Source organism: Zingiber officinale, chromosome 4B (assembly GCF_018446385.1).
Source record: "Zingiber officinale cultivar Zhangliang chromosome 4B, Zo_v1.1, whole genome shotgun sequence".
NCBI classification, from domain to species: Eukaryota; Viridiplantae; Streptophyta; class Magnoliopsida; order Zingiberales; family Zingiberaceae; genus Zingiber; species Zingiber officinale.
The window spans coordinates 4,783,996-4,798,498 of NC_055993.1; the positions used below are offsets into that span (position 1 = coordinate 4,783,996).

Genomic DNA, 14,503 nt, shown 5'->3' on the forward strand with positions numbered 1-14,503 from the left:
CTCCAGAGCTTATCAAATCCCCAAAATTTGGATCAGATGAGGAGAGTTCGAATCTGGCTGATCCGAGTCGTCTCCAACTACTTGTTTGACACAGTCATCTTCCGAAGGTATAACTTTTGACTCCGAACTCGGAATCAAGCTTTGTCAGTTGCTACGCGTGTAGAATTTGAAGCTCTACATTTGTATCTACAAAATAGAGTTAGAAAAATATATGCATAGACATTTTATATAGATTTATGAGTTAGGTCATGTCTTCCTGAGACCAGAACCTAGTCAAGGTCTCAATTTAGGGATCCAAAATGGACCTAAACTGGACCGACGCCTACTGTCCCTTAACTGGGATGCGTCCTCACAGTCACTTTCCTCCAGTGACTTTCCTTTACTTACCTGCCAGACGTTCGGTCAGCCCTTCGACCCGTCTGGACTTTGTGCCAGCTATCCGGTCAGCCCGTCGACCTAGCTGGACTTTGTGCCAAGCGTCCGGTCAGTCCGTCGACCCGCTTGGACTTCGTGCCATCTATCTGGTCAGCCCGTCGACCTAGCTGGACTTCTCGCCAAGCGTCCGGTCAGCCCGTTGACCCGCTTGGACTTCGTGCCAGACATCCGGTCAGCCCGTCGACCTGTCTGGATTTAGCCTGCATACTCGATCAAAGCATTAGATAACGACAAACCTAACTTAACCTATTTGTCATTCATCAAAACCTGGGTTAAATCGTTAGTGCTAACCGCACCAACAAAAAGTACAAGTAAAGAAGTGTCATAGCCTAAATAAACTAGAAATACTTTAATATAATGGCAATATTTCCACAAGAATCATATGTGCTTCATTCAAGTTATTTTTATTACTTGGACAATCTGTAAATGGACAAAAGGTTGGTCACTTGGCAAGATACCTTAAAAGACTACATGTTTTAAAGTTATATAAGACTATGCCAGATAAAAACTGTATCAAGTAGAAAATGGCACTAAAACTTTGTTCCTGGTGATCGCTACAGTGAGGTCTGCAAGCGAAAGAGAATGTTAGTCTCATAAATGAACAATCAGTTTTCATTGAATTATTTACAACAATGCAACCATGATGACAAATCATTTTACTTTCAACTATTTTGAATTGTCTATACAGATTATACGAGGGGTGAGAATTTGATTAATTCGATTTATAAATTAATTGAATTAATCGAAAATTAATTTAATATTGACTAACCGAATGTCAATGTTTTATTAAAACTGAATTAACCGAATTAAATTAAAAGTCGATTATTTTGATTAACTGAATTTGTTTAAAAAATAATAAAAAGAATTTATATAAAATTAATACCGAATTAATCGAATACTTACCCTAATTTCTGACATCTTTAATTAGCTCGAATTAACTAACTATAAAATCTACAACAATCTTTTAACATGTTTACATCTTCTTAACATACTAAGATGTTATAAAAATTTCCAAGATGCATGCAATAATCACACACATTAATGCAAATGTGCCTCCATTTCAACCACCTACTATTTCTAAAAATATCTTAATCAATATCTTCTTCCAATTTAATAATAGCTCTAAGATATCTAAACTCCTAGTAACAAGTACTTCAAATTCATCCAACTTAAATTTTCTGTCATTTTTCTCTTATCATTAAACTACATTGGGTATATTCAAGTTTTGTTCTCCTTCAATTTAAGCGGTCAATGTGGACCTCAAGCCCTAATAGAAAAAGGGGTCTATTGGGCCTTAACAACTATCCGAAAAAATACACGAACTTCATGAATATGTATCATAACTGTACCTTAATTATGTTTTAATTAACCAATTCCAAAGACTTCATATTATCATATCTAGGGATTTTTATAAATAATTCCCAACATTGCCCCATCATTATCTAGTTCCCTCGTACCTTTTTATGCATGTATGTACAAGCAGAATAGATATAAAATATACCTTGCTTTTATCGATCTCACTAGCTTTCGATGACCAACTTATGCAGTATTCCTTCATGGCTCTCCATTTCACAGTGTTGTTTAACTTGTGTAATAGTTATATTTTCTTTGCTGCCTAGGGAAATGCCTTCATCAAAAGCCAAAATGAGCTCAAAAGCCATCTTACATATATCCTCTTCACATAAATGGGTCATCCGAGATGATATGGGGCGAAAGTTGTTGCAATGAAGCCGTCGGGTCGAAACTCAGTAACAACAGAGGAATAAATCCTCTATCCTTGTATCCCACCCGGTCCATTCTATGTTAACTCGGGTGCTACGATTTACCTTTCTCACAATGATCATGGATTCATGGGTCCGGTCGGTGGGGGTCCGGGGGCGAGGATTTCGCCATTTTACTGCAACTGAATATTCAGGCACCTGTGCAAATTTATGGAAACAAATTTTAAAGTAATTTTGGCGTTCAATAACTAAGAAGTTTCATTTAAGAAAACGAATAGTATGCAACACCAAAATACTGAACAAGTATGAAGACAAACAAGTCTTTGGTTGTAGAAAGGATACCAGTGGTGCGTCTTGTGCGTCACCCGTCCTTGCGATTGAGCGAAGAAGAAAAGTCAAAGTGCTGGCGACCTCCATTTATTTCTTTAATGGATTTGGGAATGGTCAAAATATTTTAACAGATTTTTTTTTATACCTTGAATCTTCTACTTCTACTTCTTCTTTTAAAAAAAAAGAAAGAATAAGAATCTTCAGTGTGTTCAAAAGGGAACTTTCTTAGTTTGTGATGGGAAAAGGAATTCTCATCGAGAGTTTTAAAGAGTTTTCATTTGCTTGAATGTGTCTCCTTCATCGTTAGATTACTAGAGATTTTCATCTCTCCTTATTGCCCCAAAATGAGAAAATGGTTTCTCAATTCGGTACTTTTTTTATTTCCTAAAATTTGAAAAGAGAACCCATAAGGGACTGACAAGATTCATACTCATTTATGATTGACTTAAAGTTTCAAAGGTAAGTAGTTAGCCTAACATCTTTACAAAAAAAAATTAGAGAGGTTGGAATTGGAAATTAAGAGAAATGAAATCTCTTATATTTCAATTTTATTGGGTTCTGAATTAGGGAAGCTAATTCTATCTCCCTTGAGTCTATATCATTCTTATAGATACTTGGCTGGGATGGTTTGAGAAAAAAAGGTTCAAACTTCATAATGTATCAATCAAGTTTTTATGTTGTGTATGTCAAGAAGTGACATGATTGCCATTACAAAGTTAATGCACTTGAAACGTTAAGAACTACAAAATTTTAATATCTAAGGATGACAATGGGATGAGATGGGGTGAGTTTGTCATTCTCATTCTCGTCCTGTTCTCATTTTTTTTGGATTTGGAGATTCTCCGAATCCGAACCCACGGGGATCAAATCCCCATCCCCGTCCCATTCCCAAATTTAATTTATATTATTATTATTATTTAATAATTATTATTAATGATAATATTAATATTAATATCAATATTAATAATAATATTATTATTAATATTTTTAAAAATTTTAATATTAATATTAACACTATTATTAATATTTTTTTATAAAATATATTATTATTTATTAATATTAATAATAATAATATTCGGAACATGTTCGGAGATGGGGATAATATTCCTATACCAGCCCCATCCTCAAAAAATCGAAGATCTCCATTCCCATTTCAAATTTTTTTCACGAGACCCCAAATCCACACGGAAAATTATCATCCCTATCAGTCGGGTACAATTCTTCACAATTATTCCTAGTCAACCAGTCTTTCTCTTATTTATGATTATCTTTTTATTGGCTTCTTGGTGAATCCTTCTAATACATTATCCAGCAGAAGTAGAACATACCATATGGATAAAGTGTCCGACACAGTTGTGGATATAGAAAGTCTTGGACAACCACCTGATTTATGTTGCTCTCAAAGTCCAATGATTCCGGTGAGTGGAATTCTCGATGTCATTGTTTTGATTTTGCACGAATAACATAGTATACAAATTACTTTCATTTATAGCCAAGGTAAAGATTTGAGTTAAATATGTGCCCACAGCAGGCTCTTTCTCGCAATAGTTCAATGCGCCCGGATAGAGATAATGGTAAGGAGCTAGAAGCAGATGAATCATTAAAAAGGTTTCTTGTGAAAGGCATGAAGTATATTTTTTGCTATTAACTATTAATTCATTTATTAATGTGAGAAAAAAAAATCTTGTAGAATGATAAAATTGTTTTGAAATGCTGACATGACCTTCTGTCAAGTTTATATTCTTATATTTCTGCTGTTTTAGATAGTTAATTCTCTTATAATTTGATTTCATTTCTCCTATGATGTTTCTATTTGCCTTTGTTTCTTTTTCTTTGGGGTACCTTCTTCTCTAGTGGAGCAATTGAGGCAAGAAAAATGATATGCACATGAAAGAATCTCAGGAAAATGTTTAAGATAGACATAGAAAATGATGAGGTCTATAAAAAAATAAAATGATGGATGATAAATTTATGTGTCTATTTCTGAATATTTTCTTAAGATTTTTTTCTGTACATATTATTGCTCTCGAGGTAAATGGTGCAATTTTTACCTAATAGTCATGTTTTCCCAGATTATGTGGAATGAAAGAACAAAAGATTAAATAGCTTAAACTTCATCCATCCTCTGAAGATTCTTCTATTCTTTGCAACCTTGTAAATGCTCTGAAAATTTCTCATGATACAATCTTCAATATGAAAGTCACTAGAGTAGTAAATTCTCATGAATTCAAGTGAAAGCAGGAATTAGATTTTTTTTTTCTTTTTTCACAGGCATGGTGAGTTAACATGCTTGTGTTGATGTGAAAAAAGAACGTTAAATTATGCAATTTAAATTAATATTTAATTTATTTAAAAGATAAATTAGGCGGTATAAAATGAGGAAGTGAAAATAAAATATAATTTTATTAATAATAATAAAGTAAAATAAAATTTATTTAAATATAAATAATAATATAATAGAGGAGGGAGTTGAATGAGGTAAACAATAGAAATGATAAGCTAAAATGTATTAAATATTTCTATTTTATTAGCATTCAAGATTTTTTTTTAAAAAAAATGTTTAATTTGCCCATTATAATCTACCCGGTATTAACGTCATTTTTTATTTATAAAAAGTTGGGAAAAAAAAAAATCAAAATGGACGGAACGGAATGGCCGCCGTAGGATTCGTCTCGCGAAAACTGGAGCTCCTCCACCACCCCGATCTCTCCCGATGCCTCGCCGCCTTCCCCGCCCCTTCCGAGCTCAGGCGCGTCCATGCGCTCGTAGTCACCTCCGGTCTCTCCTCCGATGCCTTCACCGTCGCTCGGCTCCTCGCCAGCTGCGCTGTTCCTTCCTCCGGCGACCTCCACCATGCCCGTGCCCTCTTTGCCAGTATCGAACGCCCCACTCCCTTCATGTACAACACCATGTTCCGTGCGCTTTCCCGCAGTCCTCGCCCGGTTGACTCCATCCACCTCTACTCCCGCATGCTTCGCTCTGGCATCTGGCCGGACCGGCTCACCTTCCCCTTCCTGATCCGTTCGTGCTCGGTGCTTGGGTCCAGGGGCCTTGGTCAGGGAGTCCACTGCCACGCGGTGAAGCACGGGCTCGACTCCGACGTGTTCGTCGTCAACAATGCTATCACCATGTACTCGGATTGGGGCGACATGGTCTCCGCCCGGAAGCTGTTCGACGAGCATGTTGACGTAGCGGATGTTGTATCGTGGACCGCACTGGTTACTGGGTACTCGAATTGCCGGCAGTTGGATTGTGCGCGGTGGTTGTTCGATCAAATGCCTGAAAGAAATCCCATTTCATGGAATGCTATGGTTGCAGGGTATGCAAAGGAAGGGAATACCATGGAAGCACTGCAGCTTTTTGACAAAATGCCTGACAGAAATCTGGCTTCATGGAGCTCGATTATTTCAGGTTTTGCGCAATCAGGACGTTGCAAGGAGGCGTTGACAGTGTTCAGAGAAATGGTCGTAAGGAATGTCACCCCAAATGAATCAGCATTGGTCAGCGCAGTGTCTGCTTGTGCACAGTTAAGGGATTTGAATCAAGGGGAGTGGCTACATAAGTACATCATGGAGCATATGGTCGAGATGAGCATCATCCTAGGCACAGCTTTGGTGGACATGTATGGCAAATGCGGGAGCGTAACAAAGGCCATTGCTGTCTTCAATGTGATGCCTGAGAAGAACGTGTATACATGGAACTCATTGATCGCCGGCATGGCCATGAATGGCTCTGAAATGCCAGCACTGGCTCTCTTCTGGAAGATGCAGTTGACTGGTTTGGAGCCAAATGCAATAACCTTCATTGGACTGCTGAGTGCCTGTAGCCACGCGGGGTTGATCTCTGAAGGCCAGCAATTCTTCGATACGATGACTCGAGTTTACAGGATTAGACCCCTTGAAGAGCACTATGGTTGCATGGTTGATTTGCTCGGTAGGGCAGGGCTATTCAAAGAAGCTCTTGAGTTTGTGGAGACTATGCCGGTGGAACCCCATCCAGGACTGTGGGGAGCCCTTGCTGGTGCCTGTAGGATTCATGGAAATGTGGAATTGGGCGAGAAAGTAGGGAAGCAGTTGATTGATTTGGAGCCGCATCACGGTGGGAGATATGTCTTGTTGGCAAACTTATATGGTGCTGCAAGGAGATGGGACGACATGTCCATGGTGAGGAAATTGCTGAAACAGCGGAAGGCTGCAAAATTCCCCGGGAAAAGCCAAGTTGAGCCAGTTCAAGCCAACTGATCACTGGTCTCTTCCTTGAAGACAAATCAGAGATTCATATGTAAACTGAGAAAATATCTCTCAAAATTTTGGTGTCAATGTAGTTTTTATTGGGTTTTCGCTGTAGATAGTATTATATTATTCAGCAGCTACTGCAAGCCCCTTAGAGCCTTACTTTGAATAATTGGAAGTGAATTTACTTCCCACCAGCATGAAAGCTAAAAAATTGTAAATGGTGACCATCTTTTCTTTGGTTCGTCATTTTTGCATTTGAAGAATCAGATAATTGTGATAATCATTTCAGAAATTCAAGTGCAAGTTTCTCAGTGATTGAAATAAGATGAACTTGTTTGATTTGGAGGCCAGAGCTATCCAAGAAAGTGATTACCTTGCCCTTTACTTATAGATTCTAACTGATATACAACTCATTTTGATCTATACTATTTGTTCTTTGATTAGCTGCATAAGGGAGAAAAAGATTCACTCTATAATAAGAATTTTGTTTCACAAGTTGTATTTTTCAAAGACAATGATTATATAAACTGTATATGAAGACATTTTTTTTTTTAATGTAAAATACTATTATCATACTAATTAATAATCAGAGAGTTAAGCATATTCCATGAAAACAGACTAACAATCATTAAACAAGAGATCTCTGCATGCTAATCAGTCTAGGAGTAATTAGATAAGTAGTATCAAAGATGAAAAGTTTAGTCCCACTGTATTCCGAAGGTCTCTAGATTTATTCCGTTGACGAATTAAGAGAGAACATCGTTTATCTTCAGAATTAGTTGGATGAAATTTAAACACAAGAATTACTAAAAATAAAATAAAATATAAAAAATATTCAAAATATCAATTAACCAAACTCCATAAACATCTTAACACAAGTTAAAGCTAAACTCCAACAGATTGATCCAACTCATTTAACTATTAATTATTGTTTCAGGTGATGAAAATGATTCATTTATTTCTAACGTCTTTGTCAATCCGTCCTTAGACCAACACAGAGGAGGTAAATCATGGATGACTACTAATCATTAGTACATTTAGTTAAGATATAGATAAAAACTTATTCAGACATGTTGAATTTTGATCTTAAAATTTCATATGATAAAACCTCATATTTTATTTATTGTATCATGTCACAGCACTAAAGGGGACAACTATTAACTATTCTTTAGAAGAATAGGTGGATCGACTCAATGGCCAGATCAAGAACAATATTATTGAATATGAAAAATAATAATAAAATTTTTTCGCCCACATCATCCAAATGACTTATGGAAATAAAAAAAAAATCATGGCTACACTTTTACTCACGATGGTTCCACGAACTCCGTGAACTATTTATTCATTTGCGTTCCGTAATCTTTAGTCGTGTCTTGGTTCGTGAGTTAGGTTTGACTGTGATCGGTCTCCCTTCTCGGCTTGTATACAGCGAATCTTTTCCTCCGGATCCAAACCAAGGCCGCCCGTCGGTGCCGCGCGTAGAATTCCTCTCATCGACCGCCCTATCCTGCCTTTTTCGGTTCCTCTTAACCGTTCGGTTCCCTTGTCCATATTCCTGCCAAAATTTCTCCTGAATTCTAGGTTTCTTCCCTTTCGGTGAGGCTGAAAGGAGTGAGAAGAGAGTGTGCTGTTCTCGAGGGGGATCTCCTATTCCCACAAATCCATGGTCGCACACTAGTTGATCTCGCAGCGCTGATTCGCACCTCGATCTTATTCCCCTCTTCCACTGAGGCGCAGTAGAGCGACGAGATTTGAAACCCCGTGACTGCAAAGTAACATTTTTTAGTCATTTGCTTCCTCTTCTCGTGGTGTTTCAGTTGTTGCTTCGGAAAAGTATTTGTTATAGCTCGAATTGCCTCCAAGTTGGAGTTTTCCCTTCTTTATTGGATAATTTCCACGAGGTTTTTGAGTGCACTGTTCATTTGCGTGCTTGAATTTATAGTTTGGAAAGCCTTTACTCGAGCTATTACTCTTTCGATGAAGTCATCTGTATGAATTTCTTTTCTCCCCGGCAAAAGCTCTTCTTTGCTTTGACGTTTGTTTCGTGGCTTTATTCAAGCGGAAACGTGAGGCTCTCATAGCGGGACAAGCTAAAAGGAATCTCCTTTCATTGCTGGTTTAGCTTGCCTGTACTCTTCTCTTTCTTCTATGTCTTTGCGGGCTGGCGTGCGATTTGTCACGTAGAGATCAAGAAACGGGCCAACTAATTTCTGGTTGGCAACGAATGGTCGAAAGAAGAACCGACCGACCTATTTGATTGCTCGGTTGTAGATGGACTTGTGAGATTGGACCGAGTATGAAGTGTCAGAGTAATGATTCAATACCCGTGAGCTACTGTCCCTTTTTAGTTGGCATTTATTAATATTTTCCGAGCTTCGTTGACTGCTAGCTTTCGGTGCCACGTTTCAGCGCTTCCTTGTGGAATCTTCCATCTTCATGCATGAGAATTTATTCATCTGGTATGTTCCGGGAAGTCGCTGACAAATTATTTCATTGATTTGTCGGGTAGTCCCCGAGGATCGAGGGAAAAGTTTCCTGCTCCGTCAGTTTCCTTGTTGTCCTAAGAGTGACTTGGTTATCTTCCAAAAAAATAGGATCGATTCAGTCTTTAGGGACTTCTCGGAGCTGATAGTTGGTCCATTTTGTATTTGTTAGAACTAAGACTCGAATATGGGATGCCTGCTTTCTAAAGAAAAGGATTCGGATATCGGAAACAGAAAACGGCCAGGGAATGTGGGGGAGGTGGCAGTTTTTGTACCCGGGTTGCGAGTCCCAAAAAGCGTGGACTTGTTTCAGTCACTTGGTGATAGCCTGCCGAGGAGTTTGATCGAACGCCTGTCAGCCTTGAGGACCAGAATTGTAGTTATGGCTGCTCAAGAGGCCCCTACTGTGGCGAAGCCCAGGAGGAAAACGGCAACTCAGCATGGTTTGCCTAGACTTTATCCTGTTTGTGTAAATTGAGTAGACAAAGTACCAATCCTTTTGTGCATGCAGGAGGTTCTAGTTTGGCTGATCTTCGGCAGGCTCTTGAAGACTACTTACCAGTCCTTCTTGGTTTGGTAAAAGATGGTAATATGCTTCACTTCTGTCCTGTTATCTTCTCTGTTTTCAGTGTTTACATCATATTTGTTCAATTTGTTTCCAACTTTTGACAGTAGTGTGGAATTTACAGGAAGTCAGCTAGTAGACAGCGTTCACTTTGTATGGACTAACCAGGAGGATGATGCTGAGGTGGTTCTATATGTCAGTTACACCTTTATTAGTACCATAGGGTTAGAAGAAGCAGGAATGATGGCTGATTCTATTGCAGGAAAAGAAAATTGCAAATGCTTGGTACGAGGTGCTCTCAATTCTGCACTTGATGGCCATGCTGTGCTTTTCTGAAGCCAACTCCTTGCTTCTTCCTAAAACATCTAGTGATACCAATTTAAAAATTTCTGAAGGTATATGTCTAGATTTGATTTATGGAACTGATAGAGAATATCTTCTATGCAGTCAAAATTATCCTTGATCAAGATGGTTCTTTAGATATTTTCTGTTAGATGTTAATTTCCTTTATTGCAAACTTAGTGGTGTCATAACAATGAACATGATTCAAAAAGTGGAAGTTTCAATGCATTTATGGTGTAGCTTTCAATTGTTTTTTTAACTATCAATACTACTTGTATAATCAAACTCTTATTTCACTCTGAGTTTTTCTCTCCAAAAGAATTTCTCCCAGATTAACTCTATTTACCTTTTTCATGTCAAATTTACTATTTCAGTCTGTAAATCTAAATTTTATAACCGAATTGCCATTCTTCTTTTTGCTGCTCCTTTACAGAGAGTAGGAGGACTGCAATTGATCTATTCTTAAAAGCAGCTGGTTATTTGGATTGTGCTATTCAACATGTTCTTCCTCAACTTCCTCCTGATCTAAGGTCAGCATTCCATATATTTTTTGTCCATAAAGCTTAGATATTGACTTGCATTACTTGCCATGTTAACTTCAGACAATATTGAAATTTACATGTTGTGACCTTTTCATTTTCACTATTGGTAGGATGGATCTTCCTGTCGATCTCGCTGAAGGAGTGCTCCACTCTCTTCTTATGCAAGCATTGGGTCAGGTATTGAAAGTTCACTCCACTATTGAATATTTTTTTCCCCATTATGTACCTTTGCTTTTAAGCTTGACCATGCTTCTTTCCTCTGAAATCCTTTTCTTGATCTCCCTTTGTGTAACATTATCTCAGTACTGACTGCTTTGTTGCAATACTACATTTTTCTATTAGTCCTCTTCCATGCAATCCAGCAATGCAATCAAGTACAATAGAATTTTACAGAGAAAGATGTATTGACAGGTTAAGTTTAAACTTCAAAGGTGCATAGAATCAAACTATTTCTGTTATATAAATTGGGGTTTGAGCAGACTTATTACTTATAGAACATAGAACACAGGAAAGGTAGCATTTAGATTATAGAATGAAATGCCTGGATTCTATTTGATTATCATATCATGAAAAGTAACATTGATGTAGAAAAAGAATCTAATTTGAGAATATTTAAATTTTAAATCTCGACATGTGGGGTTTGGTAATAATATGAGACATTTGGTAATTTGTCTATTTGGTTTTTCATCTTTCAATTTCAACATCAATTAACGAGGATAATATTATTTCCCAATTTGCTTATTTGTTTCCCTATTTTTATTAGGATTGTGTTCATAAAAGTCCCACTTTAAACTTTCGATTGCAAAATTTTTCATTTTCAAACTTCTGTGTGTGGCTTAGTTTCATTCTTGTGGAACTAAAATTAGAGCCAAACCTAGTTCGATCAGATACTTCACAATTAAAAGCAGCTGGTTTAATGTTTGTAAGAATTTTGTATCAGATATTATACAAATTCACGTAACACTAAGGGAACTTATATAAGCATTGTAAGATCATGTTCTTCTCAATATTAATTTCAAAAGTACCTTTTTTACCTGTCTAAGATGGATTAGCATAGGATTTCACTTCAGCATCACTACTGTACTATTGAATTGGATATTTAGTTTTTCACTCACTAATTAGGTCTCCATTCCCATTGTCGGTATAGAGCGTGGATATTCAACTAGGAATGGCGATGGATAGTCCCAAGGCTACACTGGCTGTCAAGAGGAGGCTAGCATGTGAGATGCTTAAGTGCTGGCATCAGGTATTGTAACATTCTAATCGTCTTACGCTTGTTAGGCAAATTGGACTTCTGCCTATTACTTTGCTTTACGAACTCTCTATTTCTTTATTATATTTTAAATAAAAAGTTGAAACTCATGTACATAGTTGGAGTTAATAATTTTTTGGTCTCCCTTCAGGCAGAGGACAGCATCACAAAGTATCCCTTAGCTGAAGGTTGGAGAGGAAAACATCAACTATTTATCAAGTGGAAGTATGTTGAAGCAAAGGTCAGTCTTTTGGTTCTCATAATTACTTTCTAGGTATGGAAATTTACAGGCTCGAGTTCTAAATTTGCTATCATGTATTGACACTATGAAATAAAATTCTTAATATACATACAAAACTAAGATTGTCAGTGTCTAATCAGAGAAAAAAATACTAGAGAATTGTTAGGGCTTATGTGGCTGGACTAGAATGACTTGCCAATGCTAAGTGGGTAAAATTCCTTCAAGAATATACCTTTGTCTAAAACAGACAATAAGCCCGCTAATGCATTAAGTCATGCAATAGCTACGTTACACCAAATGAACATGACAGTAGCTGACTTCGAGATGATTTTTGAGATATTAGCAATGAGGACTATTATGATTTGGTTGACTTTGTTATCGAAGATCGTTACCTAATTAGGGGTACTCATTTATGCATTCTTAGGACATCGCTTAAAGACTTGCTTATTAGGCAAGGAAATTAGTGAGGCTTTAAATTTGTGATATTCATCTCTAGCAGAAGTCAACAATTCACAGAAACCATTGACTTCAAGACACAGAAATCATTTGTCAAGCATATTTCTTTTCTCTGGCTTAATATCATGTTCTTGCAACAACAGGCTGCTGCTTATTATTATCATGGTGTTATTCTTGATGAGGGTAACACTGAGAAATCCCATAGGATGGCAGTCGCTGCTCTCCAAACTGCTGAAGAGTTTCTTAAACAAAGCAAAAAGGCATCTGATGCATTCAATGCAATGCCTCCTACATCGAGGTGATTCTCCTAATATTTATTTACAACTATTTAGGTTCCTTTTCTATGATAAAGCAAGCTTTTCTATCTTTCCTTCTGAAAAGTATCTCTGTTTTACTATTCAAACAACAGCTGCATGACCTACTAAGAGAAAACAACTTGATCTGAATGGTGAAATTTGCATGAATCTAAAGATTTACTTCTGCAAGTAGCTTTTACATCTAGTCTGTCTTAAGCAACCAAGGCCAATGTTTGGCATCGGAGCACATTTTCCTCCTGGAACACCCAAAGTGAATGACTTCTTACATGCAGTACTTTGTTTCTTTTATTGTAGGAATCCTCCTTCCTGGGGTTCTATGAAATATCTATACGAGAAAATCCCGAAAGATGCGGCGAACAAGGTTCGCATAAATCAGGACCTCTACAGTCAAGACAGGTGCCTACATCTACATGTGTCAATCAAATCTAGTGCAATTCATTCATTCTATTATGATTTGTCTTTAATTGATTTAGATCTCAGAAAATGTCTATCGCTTTGTATCCTACACAAGATATCTTCTTGTGCATCTCAAACTGACTTTAAAAATCCAAAGACAAACTGCATTCTCTTGATAGAGGTTGTGTTCCACACGAATTGACATATCCTCCATTTCAGGATCCTTGAGAGAGCGCCGACGTTACCAGATTTTGCGGTGGCTCTTAAACCAGACAATTATCGACTTCCAGAGGTGGACCATGCTTGGAATCAAGAAAGCATCAACAATTTGAACAAGCTGGCTGGATGATCTCATAATGATATTCCTTGCATATATTGTAATCTTTGACAGTTAAAAAATTATAGTTTTTTTGGTGGTTTTTTGAAATAATATACTTGAAAGTACAGTAAAATCGATTCCCTGGTGATATACTTCTGATAGAAACTAAAAAATGTTGCAGATTTTTGTTTTTTTTGGTTTAAAAATAGTTTTCAATTTAATTTCAGTAGAGGGAGGAAAACTTAGGTAATGCAATGCAATGAGTTACTTGGTTAGTATTAAATTAAGATTGAACAAAATGAATCTTTTTGAACTAACTGAATCAATCAAATTTTTTTAATAACAATTAAATCAACTAAATTAATAGAATATTGATTAATTTTATTAAAATTTGAATTAACGGAATTTTTCTAATTAAAATCAAAAAATTGATGTTGCTTTTAGAAATCAACACCATTGTCATTGACGTTAAAAAATTTTTATCAATTTTTTTTATTTCTATTTATTAAATTTAATCTAATAAGAAATCAAACTTCAACATATATAATCGATTTTTTTTTAGGAAAAACTTAAAATTCTGAATTTTTTTTAATTCAGTTAGTTATGTCGATTATTCAATTTATCCTAATGTCAATATTGAAAATATAATTTTATATAGATTAAAATGGTAAAATGTTATTAATTTTTGAAATCAAATGCAAAATACGTATTAGTTGTATGGACGTAGTCTTCTTTTAATTTTTAATATTCATATGTATTATGAAAATGAAATACTTCGATTTTTTATAAGAGATTATTAATCATGTTAATTATCATCATTTATCACAATTTAAAATAATTATATTTTTAGTTAAACTAATTTTAGTTAA

General features: G+C 36.4%; 2 protein-coding genes across 7 annotated transcripts; both read left to right on the forward strand.

Annotated features, from left to right (window-relative positions):
* Nucleotides 1-5,111: 5,111 nt before the first annotated feature.
* Nucleotides 5,112-7,068, forward strand: LOC121974515 (pentatricopeptide repeat-containing protein At5g66520-like). Its single transcript, XM_042525616.1, has one exon. It carries the CDS (start codon nt 5,138-5,140, stop codon nt 6,725-6,727), a length of 1,590 nt encoding a protein of 529 aa, XP_042381550.1. The 5' UTR covers nt 5,112-5,137; the 3' UTR covers nt 6,728-7,068.
* A 1,038-nt stretch (nt 7,069-8,106) lies between these two features.
* On the forward strand, nt 8,107-13,824 carry LOC121974516. Of its 6 annotated transcripts, XM_042525620.1 has the most exons (13): nt 8,107-9,047; nt 9,131-9,180; nt 9,377-9,647; nt 9,716-9,790; nt 9,894-9,964; nt 10,032-10,164; nt 10,545-10,641; nt 10,764-10,830; nt 11,801-11,899; nt 12,057-12,146; nt 12,746-12,900; nt 13,214-13,315; nt 13,535-13,824. In XM_042525620.1, the coding sequence occupies exons 3-13, from the start codon at nt 9,392-9,394 to the stop codon at nt 13,662-13,664; spliced, it is 1,275 nt and encodes a 424-aa protein (XP_042381554.1). In that variant the 5' UTR covers nt 8,107-9,047; nt 9,131-9,180; nt 9,377-9,391; the 3' UTR covers nt 13,665-13,824. The 6 variants fall into 6 exon arrangements, with proteins under 6 accessions (XP_042381554.1, XP_042381553.1, XP_042381555.1 ...); XM_042525619.1 differs by having other exon boundaries at nt 8,107-9,180; XM_042525621.1 differs by lacking the exon at nt 9,131-9,180 and having other exon boundaries at nt 8,107-8,493.
* Nucleotides 13,825-14,503: the final 679 nt, after the last annotated feature.